The sequence below is a fragment of the Peromyscus maniculatus genome, chromosome X (assembly GCF_049852395.1).
Source record: "Peromyscus maniculatus bairdii isolate BWxNUB_F1_BW_parent chromosome X, HU_Pman_BW_mat_3.1, whole genome shotgun sequence".
Taxonomy (NCBI): Eukaryota; Metazoa; Chordata; class Mammalia; order Rodentia; family Cricetidae; genus Peromyscus; species Peromyscus maniculatus.
Window position 1 is genome coordinate 20,490,372 of NC_134875.1, and position 13,502 is coordinate 20,503,873.

General features: G+C 36.8%; 1 protein-coding gene across 4 annotated transcripts; it reads left to right on the forward strand.

Annotated features, from left to right (window-relative positions):
* The first annotated feature begins 275 nt into the window (after positions 1 to 275).
* On the forward strand, positions 276 to 12,972 carry LOC143270681 (synaptonemal complex protein 3-like). Of its 4 annotated transcripts, none has more exons than XM_076561537.1 (9): positions 276 to 397; positions 1,754 to 1,891; positions 2,307 to 2,373; positions 2,816 to 2,850; positions 5,156 to 5,273; positions 6,674 to 6,773; positions 9,543 to 9,641; positions 12,028 to 12,135; positions 12,271 to 12,972. In XM_076561537.1, the coding sequence occupies exons 2-9, from the start codon at positions 1,801 to 1,803 to the stop codon at positions 12,325 to 12,327; spliced, it is 675 nt and encodes a 224-aa protein (XP_076417652.1). In that variant the 5' UTR covers positions 276 to 397; positions 1,754 to 1,800; the 3' UTR covers positions 12,328 to 12,972. The 4 variants fall into 4 exon arrangements, with proteins under 4 accessions (XP_076417652.1, XP_076417654.1, XP_076417655.1 ...); XM_076561539.1 differs by lacking the exon at positions 276 to 397 and adding an exon at positions 418 to 641; XM_076561540.1 differs by lacking the exon at positions 276 to 397 and adding an exon at positions 418 to 636.
* Positions 12,973 to 13,502: the final 530 nt, after the last annotated feature.

Below are 13,502 nucleotides of genomic sequence, written 5' to 3' on the forward strand. Positions count from 1 at the left end.
TTCATTTTCAAGCATGTAAAGGAGTATAAACCTAGAAACTGGCAGAGTTTCGTGCTTTGCTTCGTATTTTACATGTTTTCTTTTCATTTTCAAGTGTGTAAAGGAGTATAGACCTAGAAACTGGAAAGCATTTGTCCTGAAGTCAGTGGTCCGTTCCCAGGGCTGAAGACGCCATCAGGATCAACCCGTTTGCCCTTCCAGCGGAGTTGGCCTCGCACTCTATGTGCGCATGTGCGGCCGTTCAGCCAATCAGCGAGCGCCCTGAGGAGCCTGCCTCTTCTCCCGCTCAAATCCCAAAGGTCCTCTGGCCGCGGTGGCGCTGGCACAGCAGCTTTCTCAGTCGGGGCGCCGAGTGCCGGAGGGGGCCGACGTGAGGGTGCTCACTGCCCGATGCCCAGTAAGCGAGTTCGGCTCGGCTGAGGGTTTGGGGTCACTGGAGGAGGCGGTGCTTAGTGAGGAAAATCCTCCCGATGGGCCGGTGACCTCTGGCAGGAAGTCGTTCCCGTGACTTCTGACAGGAGAACGGAGGCGGAGAACCTCACTAACGGCCGAGGGATGAACAGGCCGCGGCCTTCGAGGATGGGCAACCCTTGGAGGACACACTCACGGAGCCTGGCGGTAGAAGCCGAGAGCGGGGTGGGGTGAGGGGATGGGGGTGGGGTGGGCAGGACCGGGGTCTGCGGAACATGGAGCCCTGGGGAGGAGCTGTGGGGGCTGCCCCCATGCTTCTGGGTGGGGCCCAGATCCCTTAGACACAAACTGAGGACCCATCTTCGTTTCCCTCCATGTGGTCTGCTGGTTTGATGCGGACGGTGTGGATGGTGGAGAGCGGGGCGTGGCGAAGGAAAATGAAAAACAGAGGAGACATTGCAAGGGATTAATAAGTAACCCAGGGTGGGTTCTAACCACTGATCCTCCAGGCCCAATCTCCCACATACTGGGATTAGAGCCCTGCACCACCACGGTCAGCTTCTTCTGTCAGTTGCGGTTTGTTTCTGTAGGGTGGGATCTCCCTTTGTAGCTCAGGCCTAGTCAAGCTTAGACTGGCTTTGTTCTTGCAATCTTTAAATATCTTCTGATGTTTGAAATACTCAGCTTCCTCAAATACCCAGCTTCTCAAATGTCTGGTCTTTCTGTGGGAGGAGTGGTGGTTATGGTGGTGGGTGTTTGTTGTGAATAGACCATACGATCTTTTTCCATGAACACATATTTGCCCAGGTTGATTTCTGATAGCACCATGATTTTACTTTGAAACTGAGCTACAGACTTGCTCACTTTTTAAAAAGAATCGGTGAGACATAGGACCAAAATTCAGATGTCCCAGACGTTAAGAACAGAAATATTTTGCTCTTTTTTTTTTGTTGGGGGGGGAGGGACTCATATAGTGTAGGTTGTGGCCAATTTTGCATTTTTAAAATTGAGAAATGACAAATTGTTTGCTTTGGTTAAAAAGGATACTTTTTTAAAAAAAGAAATCAAAGTTTGGATAGAGACATGTTGAGTAGGATACAGGAGGAGATGGAGAGGGGGAAATGTGCATACATGTCACATGTATTGAATATGTATATGAAATTATCAGTAATATAGGAAAATTATTAAAAAATCAATGTAAAAAGAGGAAAAAACTTAATCTTTCAATGAACAAAGATAATTCTTATTTGATTTTTTGACATTTTAAATTTAGCATTTATTTAAATGATACCTTTGGATTTCCATGACTTCTGAGATTCTTTACCTTTGTGTTTCAACTAAGAAAACATCTGATCGTTTGTCAACAGAAGAAGGGATTTTGGTAGAGTTATGTCTGTAGGCAAGAAGGAGCGCTTAGTGCTTTTTGACTTTGATGATGAAGAAGATGGTCTGAGTGTTTTGAAGAAGGCTCTGTCTGAAGGTACAGCATATCCAGTGTTGGGCATTGATGGTGTCCTGGAGTTCATCTGATTGTTACCTAGTCTCAGATTTCCTGATACTTTCATTTCTAATTTTAGATGTACATTTCTCTACCGGAGTTTTAGTGATGCATATAGCTTCTCTTGGCTCTGTAGTCCCGGTATATTGAGAAATAATGAAGAACTTAAAATGGTTTTACCCCAGGAAGACTTGAAAATTGGTCATATAAAATGCTGGCAAATTGTGAATTGATTCCATAAAACCTGCAAAGGAATTATTTCATTTCTGTAGCTGCTTCAAAAATTTACATTGAGAAAAGTTCCAGAGAAATGCAAATGAAGATAGCACTTTGCTAACTATTAGTAATATAACATAATTAATTTCCAATGTGTTTTTCATTTGTATTGTTAATACAGAAAAGAGCCCAGTGTTGAACAAAGATGAGAGGAAATGCCCTCCTGCAGAAGTGGATGAAGCTATGGGGTAAAATTTTCAAATACTTTTTTTGCCAGTTCAATAGAGTACTTCAAATGTAGTACCTGTGATTCCTGTTCTAGAGAGGTGGATGCAGGTAGATCAGAAATCCGAGGTCATCTTCAGCTATATACGTATTTCAGCCTAGCCTGGACTCCTTGAGACCTAGTTAGTTGGGAAGAAGGGGTTCAGCAAGAGTGAGAGACAGATAAAAGAAAGTAATGGGGATGTACGTGTATGAATTGTCAGCAATAAAATATTAACAAAGGTTTACTTTAGTTGTCTAAGAAATAGTTTATGTTAGGTTGCATGTGACATTTGTTCCAACCCATATGCTATATATTATAAATAAATAAAAGAACTTTTTGTGTAAAGTTTTGTGTGTGCTAGGCAAATGATCTACCACTGAACTATATTTCCAGCTTTAATTTTTATTGTAATTTCTTCACAGAGATGAAATACACACTATGTTGGATAAATTCAGAGGTATGTTTTTTGGAGATAAGTATGTTAACACTATATATTAATTCTTATGTAAAAGGAAGTGTTAATTGGTGTTCTATAGAACTGTCATTTAATGCTTTCTTAGCACTGGATTTCACATGAATTTTGTGATTTAAAAACATAAATTTTGCCGCTTAAAATTTTCCATGATAAAACAAAGTAAAAATGATGCCTTTAGACCTGTGAGTCTCATATAGAATTTTAGAAGAAAAAAATAGATGGAGAAAATTTTACAATTCTTTCTATTCCCAGACTAATAGTTCCCACAAGTGATTCTATGTATCAGGTTTTTATTTCCAAAATGTATTTTGTAAGACTCTTGCTGAAATCCCTTTTCTGTGAAGGAGAGCATGATCCTGAACACTAATAAAATTCTTCATTATTATTTGTTAAGATTTATTTTCTTTTTAATTATGTGTCTCCATGGGGGTATGTGCACATGTAAGTGTCTGTCACACTCTGAAGATGGAGTAGGATATCCTGGAGCTGGAGTTAGAGGCAGTTGTGAGCTGTGTAACATGGAACTGGGAAATGGTCTCAAGTCCTCAAAAGAGCAGCAAGCACTTGTAACCACTGAGCCATCTCTCCAACCCCTTTATAATTACTTTTATATCCAAAACTGTGAGGGTACTGGCTTATTGGTCAAGACTGATTGCTTCCCTTGTAAATGACCTGAGTTCTGTTCCCAGCATCCTCATGGTAGATCACAGCCATTTCTAACTCCATTTCTGAAGGATCTTATTCCTTCTTCTGATCTCTGTGGGCACATACAAGTTATATATACATACATGCATGCAAAACATTCATCTACATCAAGTGAAGAAAATCGAAAGTAAAAGTTGTGAAAGGGAAAGATCTGAAATTTAAATTCTGTTCATAAGTTGTATAAATTCCCTTTTATATAGTATTTTGTTAATTACTTTGTTAATTTTGTGTTGCTTCCTTGTTTTTAAGACAGGATCTTACTGTGTAGTTCGAGTTGATCTGGAACTTGATCTGAAGCCCAGTCTAGGCTTAAACTGTAGATCTCCTGTCGCAGCCAGAGGTTGAAATTGGAATGTCTTCCTCAGTCATTTCGTGTGTGTGTGTGTGTGTGTGTGTGTGTGTGTGTGTGTGTGTGTGTGTGTAAGAGAGAGAGAGAGAGAGAGAGTTTTGCCGTCATATATACATGCAAAACATGCTTGTCTCTTGCCTTCAAGAGCCAGAAGAAAGAATTTATTCCTCTAGGAATGGAGGTATAGATCATTGCGAGGCGCCACGTGTGTGTGCAGGGGAAATGAACCCAAGTTCTCTGGAAGAGCAACCAATGTTGTTAAGCACTGAGAAATCTCTCCAGGGCCTTCCTTTTTTTTGAGACAGGATCTCTTTGTATCTGGACCTCATCATTTCAGAGAGATTGAATGTCCAAGGAGTCCGAAGGAGCTGCCTGTCTCTGCCCCTCAGTGCTGTGGTCAGGGACACACAACATCACAGCTGGCTTTTATGTGGGTGGTGGGGATTCAAACTCAGGGCCTCATGCTTGGCATAGAAGGCATTTTAAACACTGAGCCATTTCCCCAGACAAAAGCTATTTTTCTATCTTCGGTATTTTGCTAGTTTTATAAAAATATATTTAGGATTATCATTGTCAATATTTTATACAAATATCTTATTTTTTAAATATGACTTGGATTATAATACTCAAGAGAGTAATTTTATGTATTTTAAAGCTTGAGTTATAAGACGATACTTCAGGATCATTTCTGTAGTTAAAAGTTTGACTTCTAACCACAGTTTAAATGCTGGCTAATAAAGCTCATTTCAGTGGGACATTATTTGTTTTGAATTTAGAAGTATTTCCCTTCTGCTAAGCTGTTTGTGAAGCACTTAAAATTTGTCCCAAAAATTTTTCTCCTGGGTTCATTATTATTGTGCCTAATTTTAAAATTATCTTCCATTAGGAAAATCAGAACTAAGGTAAGGTTGAACATTTCTCATCCAAAATATATAGGGCCAAAAATATTTTGGAATTCAGAGGTTTGTGTATTTTATTTTATTTGCATTGACTTCATTGGTTGTCAATCCCTAGTGTGAAAATGCAAAATTCTAAGTACTCTACAGTGGGAAACTTTTTGTGCACCATGTTGGTGATATATTTCAATTTAATTTTAAGTGTCAGTGATACTGTTTAATAATCTTTAGCCATATCTATATATCTATATCTATGTATCTATATCTATATATATATACTTGAATATTTAGGAACAATTGAAGCTCTTTTTAACATCAACCTTTATTTTCGATATAGATGGGATTAATAAATCTCTTCTTGAAAAGAGAAGAAGAGTGCAAATCTTCTCTGAAACTGTTTCCAAAAAGAGTAGCTACAAGATGAAACAAGTTTGGGGAACCAAACAACAGCGAATGTAAGTTTGCTGGCATTTTTAAGCGCCAAGTTTATATCATCTCTGAGTATATATTGGTGCAAATTACTTATGAAAATAGTATCACCTGTCTATTGGAATCTCCAGTGAAATGTTTCAATTGAATTTTCTCTAAGTAAGTAGTAGTACAGCTGTTGATTTTAAATACAGTGCTTTTACTCTGTGAGGAAAGTCACGAGGCATGAGAAAACCCAGTCTCAGAGCTTTATTTTGGGGCCTGAGTGAAGAGAGCATGGCAGGCCTGTGGAAGAGATACGTGAGGAGAAGGGACAGAGGTGGGAGGAGAAGAGAGAGGGGAAGAGTCTGTGATCAGCTTTTTAGGGATTTCCCTGCACATGCGCATTTGGCCTTAAGGAACTATGCCATGCATGTGCAGATTACCTGACTGCACTGCACGCATTTGCGTAATGCGCAGCATAGTGATGATGTAAGTCCCCTTGCTTAGCTACTGAACTGCGCATGTGTGGTCATACAACTGGAGGAGTGGCAGAATCCCATGCCTTCATAGAAGTGAGACATATTTCGTGGACGTCAGTGAAGATTACATGCTCTTCCTTCCAAAGAACAATTGAGAGAGTTATTATTTTAAAAGTAATTCATGTTCACTCTGGAAAAACATTTATTACATAAATGGTAGATGACATATAAACTATTCAATGTCTTTTAGTTAACTGTGTGGACAATGTAAAATATAGTTCATTTTACATCAAAACTAATTTGTGTTATTTTAATTTACCTAACTATTCTTTGTACCAAATCATATCTGCCAAAAGGGATTAGTAAAATATTTCTACTTAGAAATAATTTACTTTTTGTATTTTTTTTTTTATTTGAAACTGGATTTCCCTGTGTAGCACTGGCTGTCCTGGAGCTTTCTCTGTAGACCAGGCTTGCCTCGAACTCACAGAGATCTGCTTGCCTCTGCCTCCTGAGTGCTGGGATTAAAGATATGCACCACCACCACTCAGCTGAAGTAATTTGCTTTTTATTGGAACCTGTAGAAAAAGTGAAAAATTATTTGGAGATGAAATTAATCTTCCCTTGAAATATGTGTGTGTTTATATGTATATGTGTGTATGTATATATATGGGAGATATATACATGATATATATGTATCCTTATATTTTATATATACACATATATGATAAAATTTCCTTGGATTTCAAGAGGCAAACCATATGAGAAGATTTTTAGTAAGGAAAAGACGTATTTTTAGAATTTATATAAATCTACTTTTACTCTTGGGTTCCCACCAGAATATTTAAACTGTGAAACTGTTATGATTTCCTTCTTTTTTATCGTATAAAATATGTCAATTCAATTTTGTTTTAATTATTTTCATATTGATATAAAATATGAGCCTTTATTCTTATGTTTTACAGGCTGGAAGTTAACAATAAGTATTACCCGCAGTTGATGCATCTGTTTAAGCAGTGGGATTTGGAGAAGCAGAAATACAAGAAACAGCAAGAAAACCTAATTGTTGGTATCGCAATTAGCTTTATAATTAATCTTTGATCGCAAGATTTCAAGTAGGACTCTAGATGCTCGTCTTCAATAGGCCTGGGGAGCTAACCCAAGGTGCATTACCCACTGTTACCCAGTTCTGGTCCTGCAGAACCGTAACCACAGAAGTATAGGCAAATATACCACAGATTCCACTGGGCTCCTTATAGTAGCTGGGATTCTTATCATTTCAAACAAAAGAAACTTTTGAAAGACTGAAGGTGGTTTACTTCTTGCTGTGAAACAAATCGTGGGTAAGTTAGATTTAGGTACGGTTGAATGGAAAACGGGGGTATTTTAGGAACTATCTTTCTTGATGTTGTTGCAAGTTCTTCTTGGGGTTACTAAATTAATCCTTCCAATCCTATGTTTCCTCCAACATTGGAACATGCAGTGGACTGAGACAGACTTTCTCACTACTGCTGATAGAACAGCATCACCGAGTTCTTTGTGGTCATTTGCCCATTCCTGAAAAAACACACTGTACTTAGATTATGATTTGGTTTAGCTTTTCTTTCCTTTATTCCTTTTCTCTCTCCATCCCCTTTCTCCCTTCCCCCTTCCTTTCTTTCCTTTCTTTTTCTCTCTTTTCTGTCCCTCTTCCTTCTCCATTGCTCCCCCATACCCTTGCTCCCTGCTTCTTGTGATGTGAAACTGAAGACAGGGCCTTTTACAAACTAGTGAATCACACCACGGCCAAACCACAGCACCAGTACAGGAAACGGTTTACTTTCAATGTCCAGAGCTGTAACACAACAAATGTCCCCCTCACACATTATATAGCTGTATTAGTTACTCTTTATATTTTCTTCTTTCATTGCTTATAATCATCAAAAAATTAAACCTAAGATCTGGGGAAACAGGTCATATCATATAATTTTGGACTTCATTGGTCAGCTTAGTTTTGCAAATGTTCAATTTGAGGTACACAAGAAATTTTGTCTAGGAAGTGGGTGACTAGGCCAATGACTTGTATATAATTCTGAGATTCAGGAGAGAACGCTGAACTAAAGCTACAAAGTTAAAATTCTCTGCTTAAATGCAGTTTTTTAACCATAATCCTGCATGAAATCACCAAGGGAGTGATTAAAAACGTAAATAGAAAGTCTGAGGATAGGCCACTAGGGGCCTAGTTGGTAGAAATTCAACTACCCCAAATGAAGGAAGTATTTATAAAGAAAAGACCGTTAACTGTGCCATACATAGCCTATAGACCAGATAAGCTAGATTTAACAACAGGAAGTCATTGGTGTATTGGATAGAATGATTTGGTTGGAAAAATGAGTACAAAACTAATTAGAAGCAGGTGTGGTAGTGACGAGTTTAGTCCCAACACTTGCAAGGCCAAGGCAGGTAGATCTCTCAGTTCGAGGCCAGCCTTTTCTACAGAGTGTGATCCAGACAAGACAGTAAGACTGTCTGAAAAAATAAAATGAATTAGAATTAGAATTAGAACGGGTACAGGACAGAACAGGAAAGAAAGGACTGCTTAGTAGGAGAACAAATGAAACAGAGTTTGTAGAGTTTTTGTTTGATTTGGATTTTTGAGCTAAGAGAGATAACGTGTTTGTGTGTTAATAGGAATAATCTTTTTGTTGTTGTTTTGGTTTTTTGAGAGAGGGCTTCTCTGTGTAACAGTCCTGGCTATCCTGGAAGTCCCTCTGTAGACCAGGCTGGCCTCAGACTCACATAGATCCACCTGCCTCTGCCTCCCCAGTCCTGGGATTAAAGGTGTGTGCCACCACTGCCTGGCAAAAGGAATGATCTGTAGACAAATTAATTATTTACTTTTTTGTGGTCCTGGGGGCCTGAAATTAGAACCTAGGGTTTCATCCATGATAGCAAATGCTCTTAGCACTAAGCTATATCCACAGACATTTCTTACTTTTCCTTGAGACAAGGTTTCATTAAATTTCCCAGGCTGGCATGTGGTTCAGTCATGCCTTGTCCTTGTGATCCTCATGCTTCATCCCCCCAAGCAGCTGATATGGCAGAAAAGTTAACTGGCCTGGCTAGAGGGTCAAATTACAAATGTAAGGTAGAGGAGGTAAAAGCTGAGTTCTTGAGTTTGAATGGGCATGTGAGACAGAACATGGTAAAGATACTGTATCCTGAGAAATGAGAGCATAGACAGATACAGGTTGGTAAAGAGAGACTGGATGTTTTCTTTGTGATGTTTCTGTATACATAGTGAAATAAGGTCATCAGGTAGTGAAAATGTTTCCACCAAGAAGACTAGCTAGAGTTGAATTTTCCAAACTCGGGGTTTAGAAGAGTAAAAGTGAGAGAGGTAAAATTAATTATATTGTAGACATTGAGATTTCAGAGAATGAGCTCTTACTTGGATAATGAAGATTTTCTACTTGTTCTCATGTGGTGGTGCATGCCGGTAATGACAGATATTTGGGAGACTAAGGAAGAAGCACAAGTCCCAGCTAGCGTGTTCAATATAGGGTGACCCTGTCTCAAAAAGTTAAACAATTCCTTTTCAATGAATGGTAGGATCATTACATTGCATATTAATTATTTATAAAATTACTTAAACTTAGACATAATCTTTGTCAAAGTCAAATGTTAAATGTATTCATTTTCAAATTATTTCTTTTGACTTCAGTATGGAATTATTCTTTTGCTTTAAGGGTGAGAATGTAGCTTAGAGATACAGCGTTGACCTATAAAATATAAAGCTTAGAAGAACAACAAAAATATTTTACTAAAATACATAAGTGTTTTTTATATTTGTAGAATATTTTCCAACAACAGAAAATGGTGCTAAGACAGTGCAAAATTAAACAGATGCAGAAAATGAAACTAATTATGCAGATGGTTACACGATACATACAGGTATGTTGTACCCAGAAATGGAACACCTCAGATAATTTGTGTATAATGTTGATTTTCCAGCTGATTAGGGAAACATTTTATATGAAATTTTAACTGCTTTTCACTTTGAATTGTTATGGACAAAAGTGTTAAGTATAGTTGTAGAGCTCTAATTGTTTTGTGATGATTATTCAAGATAGGAAATGCAAATTAGTAATTTTACCTAACAATGTACTTGTCATGCATCATAGTCATAGCTGATTAACTCTTGAGTCGCCATTTTCTGTTTATCGGAGATCAAGTCTGTGAATGATTTCTACATTATCATCTGTATTTGCATCCCAGTGTTTGTTGAATAGGAAATACTGAATTGAAATTGTGGACTTTTTCTTTTCAAATGTATTGTAGAAGTACTTTCTGACATCCTCAGTTCTGGAATGTTACACTGACCAAAAATGACTGTAATGCTACTTTATAATCATTAGAGGTAACCAAGATAGTACTAGACTGTTGAGGAGATTTTTAGATTGAAAGTTGCCTGTTTATACATAAGCATATTACTAAATTTGGTTCTCAATATTAAATAGTTTTAAAAGGATGTTAAAAGTATGTTATTAAAATTTTTAAAATATCTTTCATGGAAACAAAAGTTATTTTGTTTTCAGGCAGAGACCTTGTCAGCTTTCTGTAATATTCCGTAGGAACAGTTTTTTGATTGGTATCAATATTTGATAAAGCACCAATCAAGCTTTCACCTAAATAGTATCATCACTGAATGTTCCCATTTACCATTAGGAACATTAGTGTAATGTTTAACTCTTCCATATCTTTTAGGTTCTCAAATGAGCTTATGTGCAGTGGCTCATTATTTCATCAAATCTTTCTTATTGCTATTAACCTTAGTTCATTCTTTCTGCTGGAAACCTTATCATCTTTGTACTTTGAAAAGTCTTAACTGATTTCTCTTCTTCAGTCCATCCTTCATAGGTCTGTCATGTTGTCTTTCTACAACATCTCTTCCTTCCTGCACATCCAGCAGTGACTTCTCAGTGGTTTTAAGTTTCTTAAATACATTCTATCTATTTAGATTCCCCAGGACTGAGTCTCGTTTTAAGCACCATTTCCTCCATGTACCTACTATCCCCACCTCTACCAAATGCTTTGTCTCACCCCACAGACTGTACTCCTGTGCTCTGGGAGTGTTGTTCTCCAATATGTTTCAGTCCTCCTTATCTGTTGATGTCTTGTTCATTTGCCAGCTAAACTAAAATCTTTACCACTCTAATCTCTGTAGATACAGAAAGCTGCATTTCTATTTGTATTTTAACTTATTTGCACTGTTGTTTATATTGTTCCTCATTGAAGAAAAATGAAGCAATCTCCTCTTACTATGGTTATTGTTATTATTATTACTCTATTAAGTAATTAACATTGGGGACAATAGGAAGTAGAATAATAGTTTATTGAGTGGATAGTAAAGCTTTAAAATTGATTTCTTTTGGCTGGATGTGATGGTACATGCCTATACTGCTAGTATTAAGGAGGCTAGGGTAGGGGGATATCAAATTTGAGGTTGACTGAGCTACATTGTGAGACTCTGCCTTAATGTGTATGTATATATATATATATATAGTTTTTTAAATGTGAAAAATACTGAATGCTAAAACGTGATATTTCTGAGACAGGTCTCACTCTATTGCCTTATCAGGCCTGCTATGTAGGCCAGACAAGCCTTGAATTCACAGAGATCCACTTGTCTTGGCCCTCAAGTGCTTGGATTAAGGGTATGCCCTACCATATACAGATTAAAAATGTAATTTTCAATTTATGTAATTTAAAAAGATTTCCACAGTACAGATCATTTTCTTCCCTTAGTGAATTCATGTCACATTTACCACTAGTCCAAATAAAATATAACCTGACATTTGGAAACCTACTAGAAAATTTCAAAATTATCTTGCTGTTGGGACCTTGTAGTCTTAATCCTATATCTTTTGTCTTTGCTTTTCTTTGAGTCAGGTCCCACTGTGTTGCTCAGGCTTACTTCTAGATCTCTGTTCTCCTTCTTGAGCCTCCAGATACCTAGGAATCATGTGAAACTGCACAACATTTTTGTTGTTGTTTGTTTGTTTTTGCTTCATCTTGATCTTAACAGTTCATTAAACCTTTGTTTGGGAGAAAGTATGCTAATTTCGTCTCTTTAACAACATTTGATTCATATCTGATGTCTTTTACTTCATTCTATATTATTATTATTCATTTCTAATTTATGATGTTTTGAAAAATGGAATAAATAATAACCATTGATGAGTATTAATAAAGTCTCACTTGTGAAAATGAATTTTACAATTTAGAATCTAAGATGAAACACGATGGTTTACAACTGAACTTGCCTTTTGTGTTTTAGATTTTGAAGAACATTGAGGATAAGAATAATAATGATCGAACTACTGCTTCATTTGTTGAACTTAAAAAAGAAATAGCTGAGTATCAAAAGAAATACATGATGGAAACGGTAAGTTATATTTTAATCTGGAAGTTTTATACATATATATATAAAATTTAGCAGAAGCACTGAAGTATTTTATTTACTAAAATATGCATAATAACTAAAAATTCATCATTTTTATTTTCTCCTTCTATGAGACAGCAGCAGCAAGAGATTGCAAATATTCGAAAGTCTCTTCAATCCATACTATCTTCATGATTCTTTGAAGAAAACATGAACCTGTGTGGAACAATATAATTCTAATGTTAGATAAAAAGCATGTTTTTATGGTGGAAATTCACATTTAAATAAAATGAGAACAGGCAAATAACTAGCACCTATTCTGACGTTTCCAGGTTTTTAACTCTTTTGTTGTTAATTAGTGAGATTTTTCTGTGCAGCAATGTGAATTCACTTTTGTGAATAAAGATTAGTTTGGTTTTTTTGCCATTAGCGTATTGCTTTGTTTTATTTTGGAGACATGATCTTACCATGTGACCCAGACTAGTCTCCTATTTCTGAGCTCAAGTGATCCTCACAACTCAGCCTCCAAAGTGCCTGTGATTTTTAATTTTGATTTGCTGATATATGTATAGTATTTATGTATATGTACTATATGTATAATACTTATCTCAAAATTGAACATGTTTATGTGCCTCTTCATAAAAAGGCAGAAGCAAAATATTGCAAATTCTCTCAAAAGCTTTTAAAATGTATTATTGTACTTTCCAAATAAATAAAAATGGCATGTGACTGGCAGCCATTCCTCTGTAGCAAGGTTTCAACTCTTTCATTGTAAAAGTGAATTTTTTTCTCTAACGCTGTGAAATCATTTTATCATCAATAAAGAGTATTTAAGTTTAAGTTTTGGCTTCTGCATATTTTTTAATCACTCATAACAGGTACAAACATACTATTATAGAATGTCAAATTGGGTATTGTATTATGTCATAGGTTTTTCTGTCTTGTCTCGTTTTTGAGACAGATTCTAACCGTGTTTCCCAAACCAGTCTTGAGCTCCAGGGCTCAAGTGATCTTCACATCTCGCCTTCTAGATACCTTGTACTATAGGTGTGTCTCACAGCACTGAGCCTCTTTTTTTTTTTTTTTGAAGGAAAATATTCAAGATCCCCATTTTACATGTATATCCCCTTCTTTGTGTTTAGTAAAATATCAGTCCAATTTGAGGGAAATAAAATATTCTTTGATTTATAAAACTTAGTTAAAACAAACTTTGTGTCTAACAATAACTCAAACTGCCGTGTGTGCCTGCAGCTGCCATGCTCCCTGCCACAAAGATAGTGGACTGAGCCTCTGAAACGGTAAGCCAGCCCCAGTTAAATGCTGTTCTTTATAAGAGTTGCAGGGATCCCCTGGGACAGGGCAATAGAGTA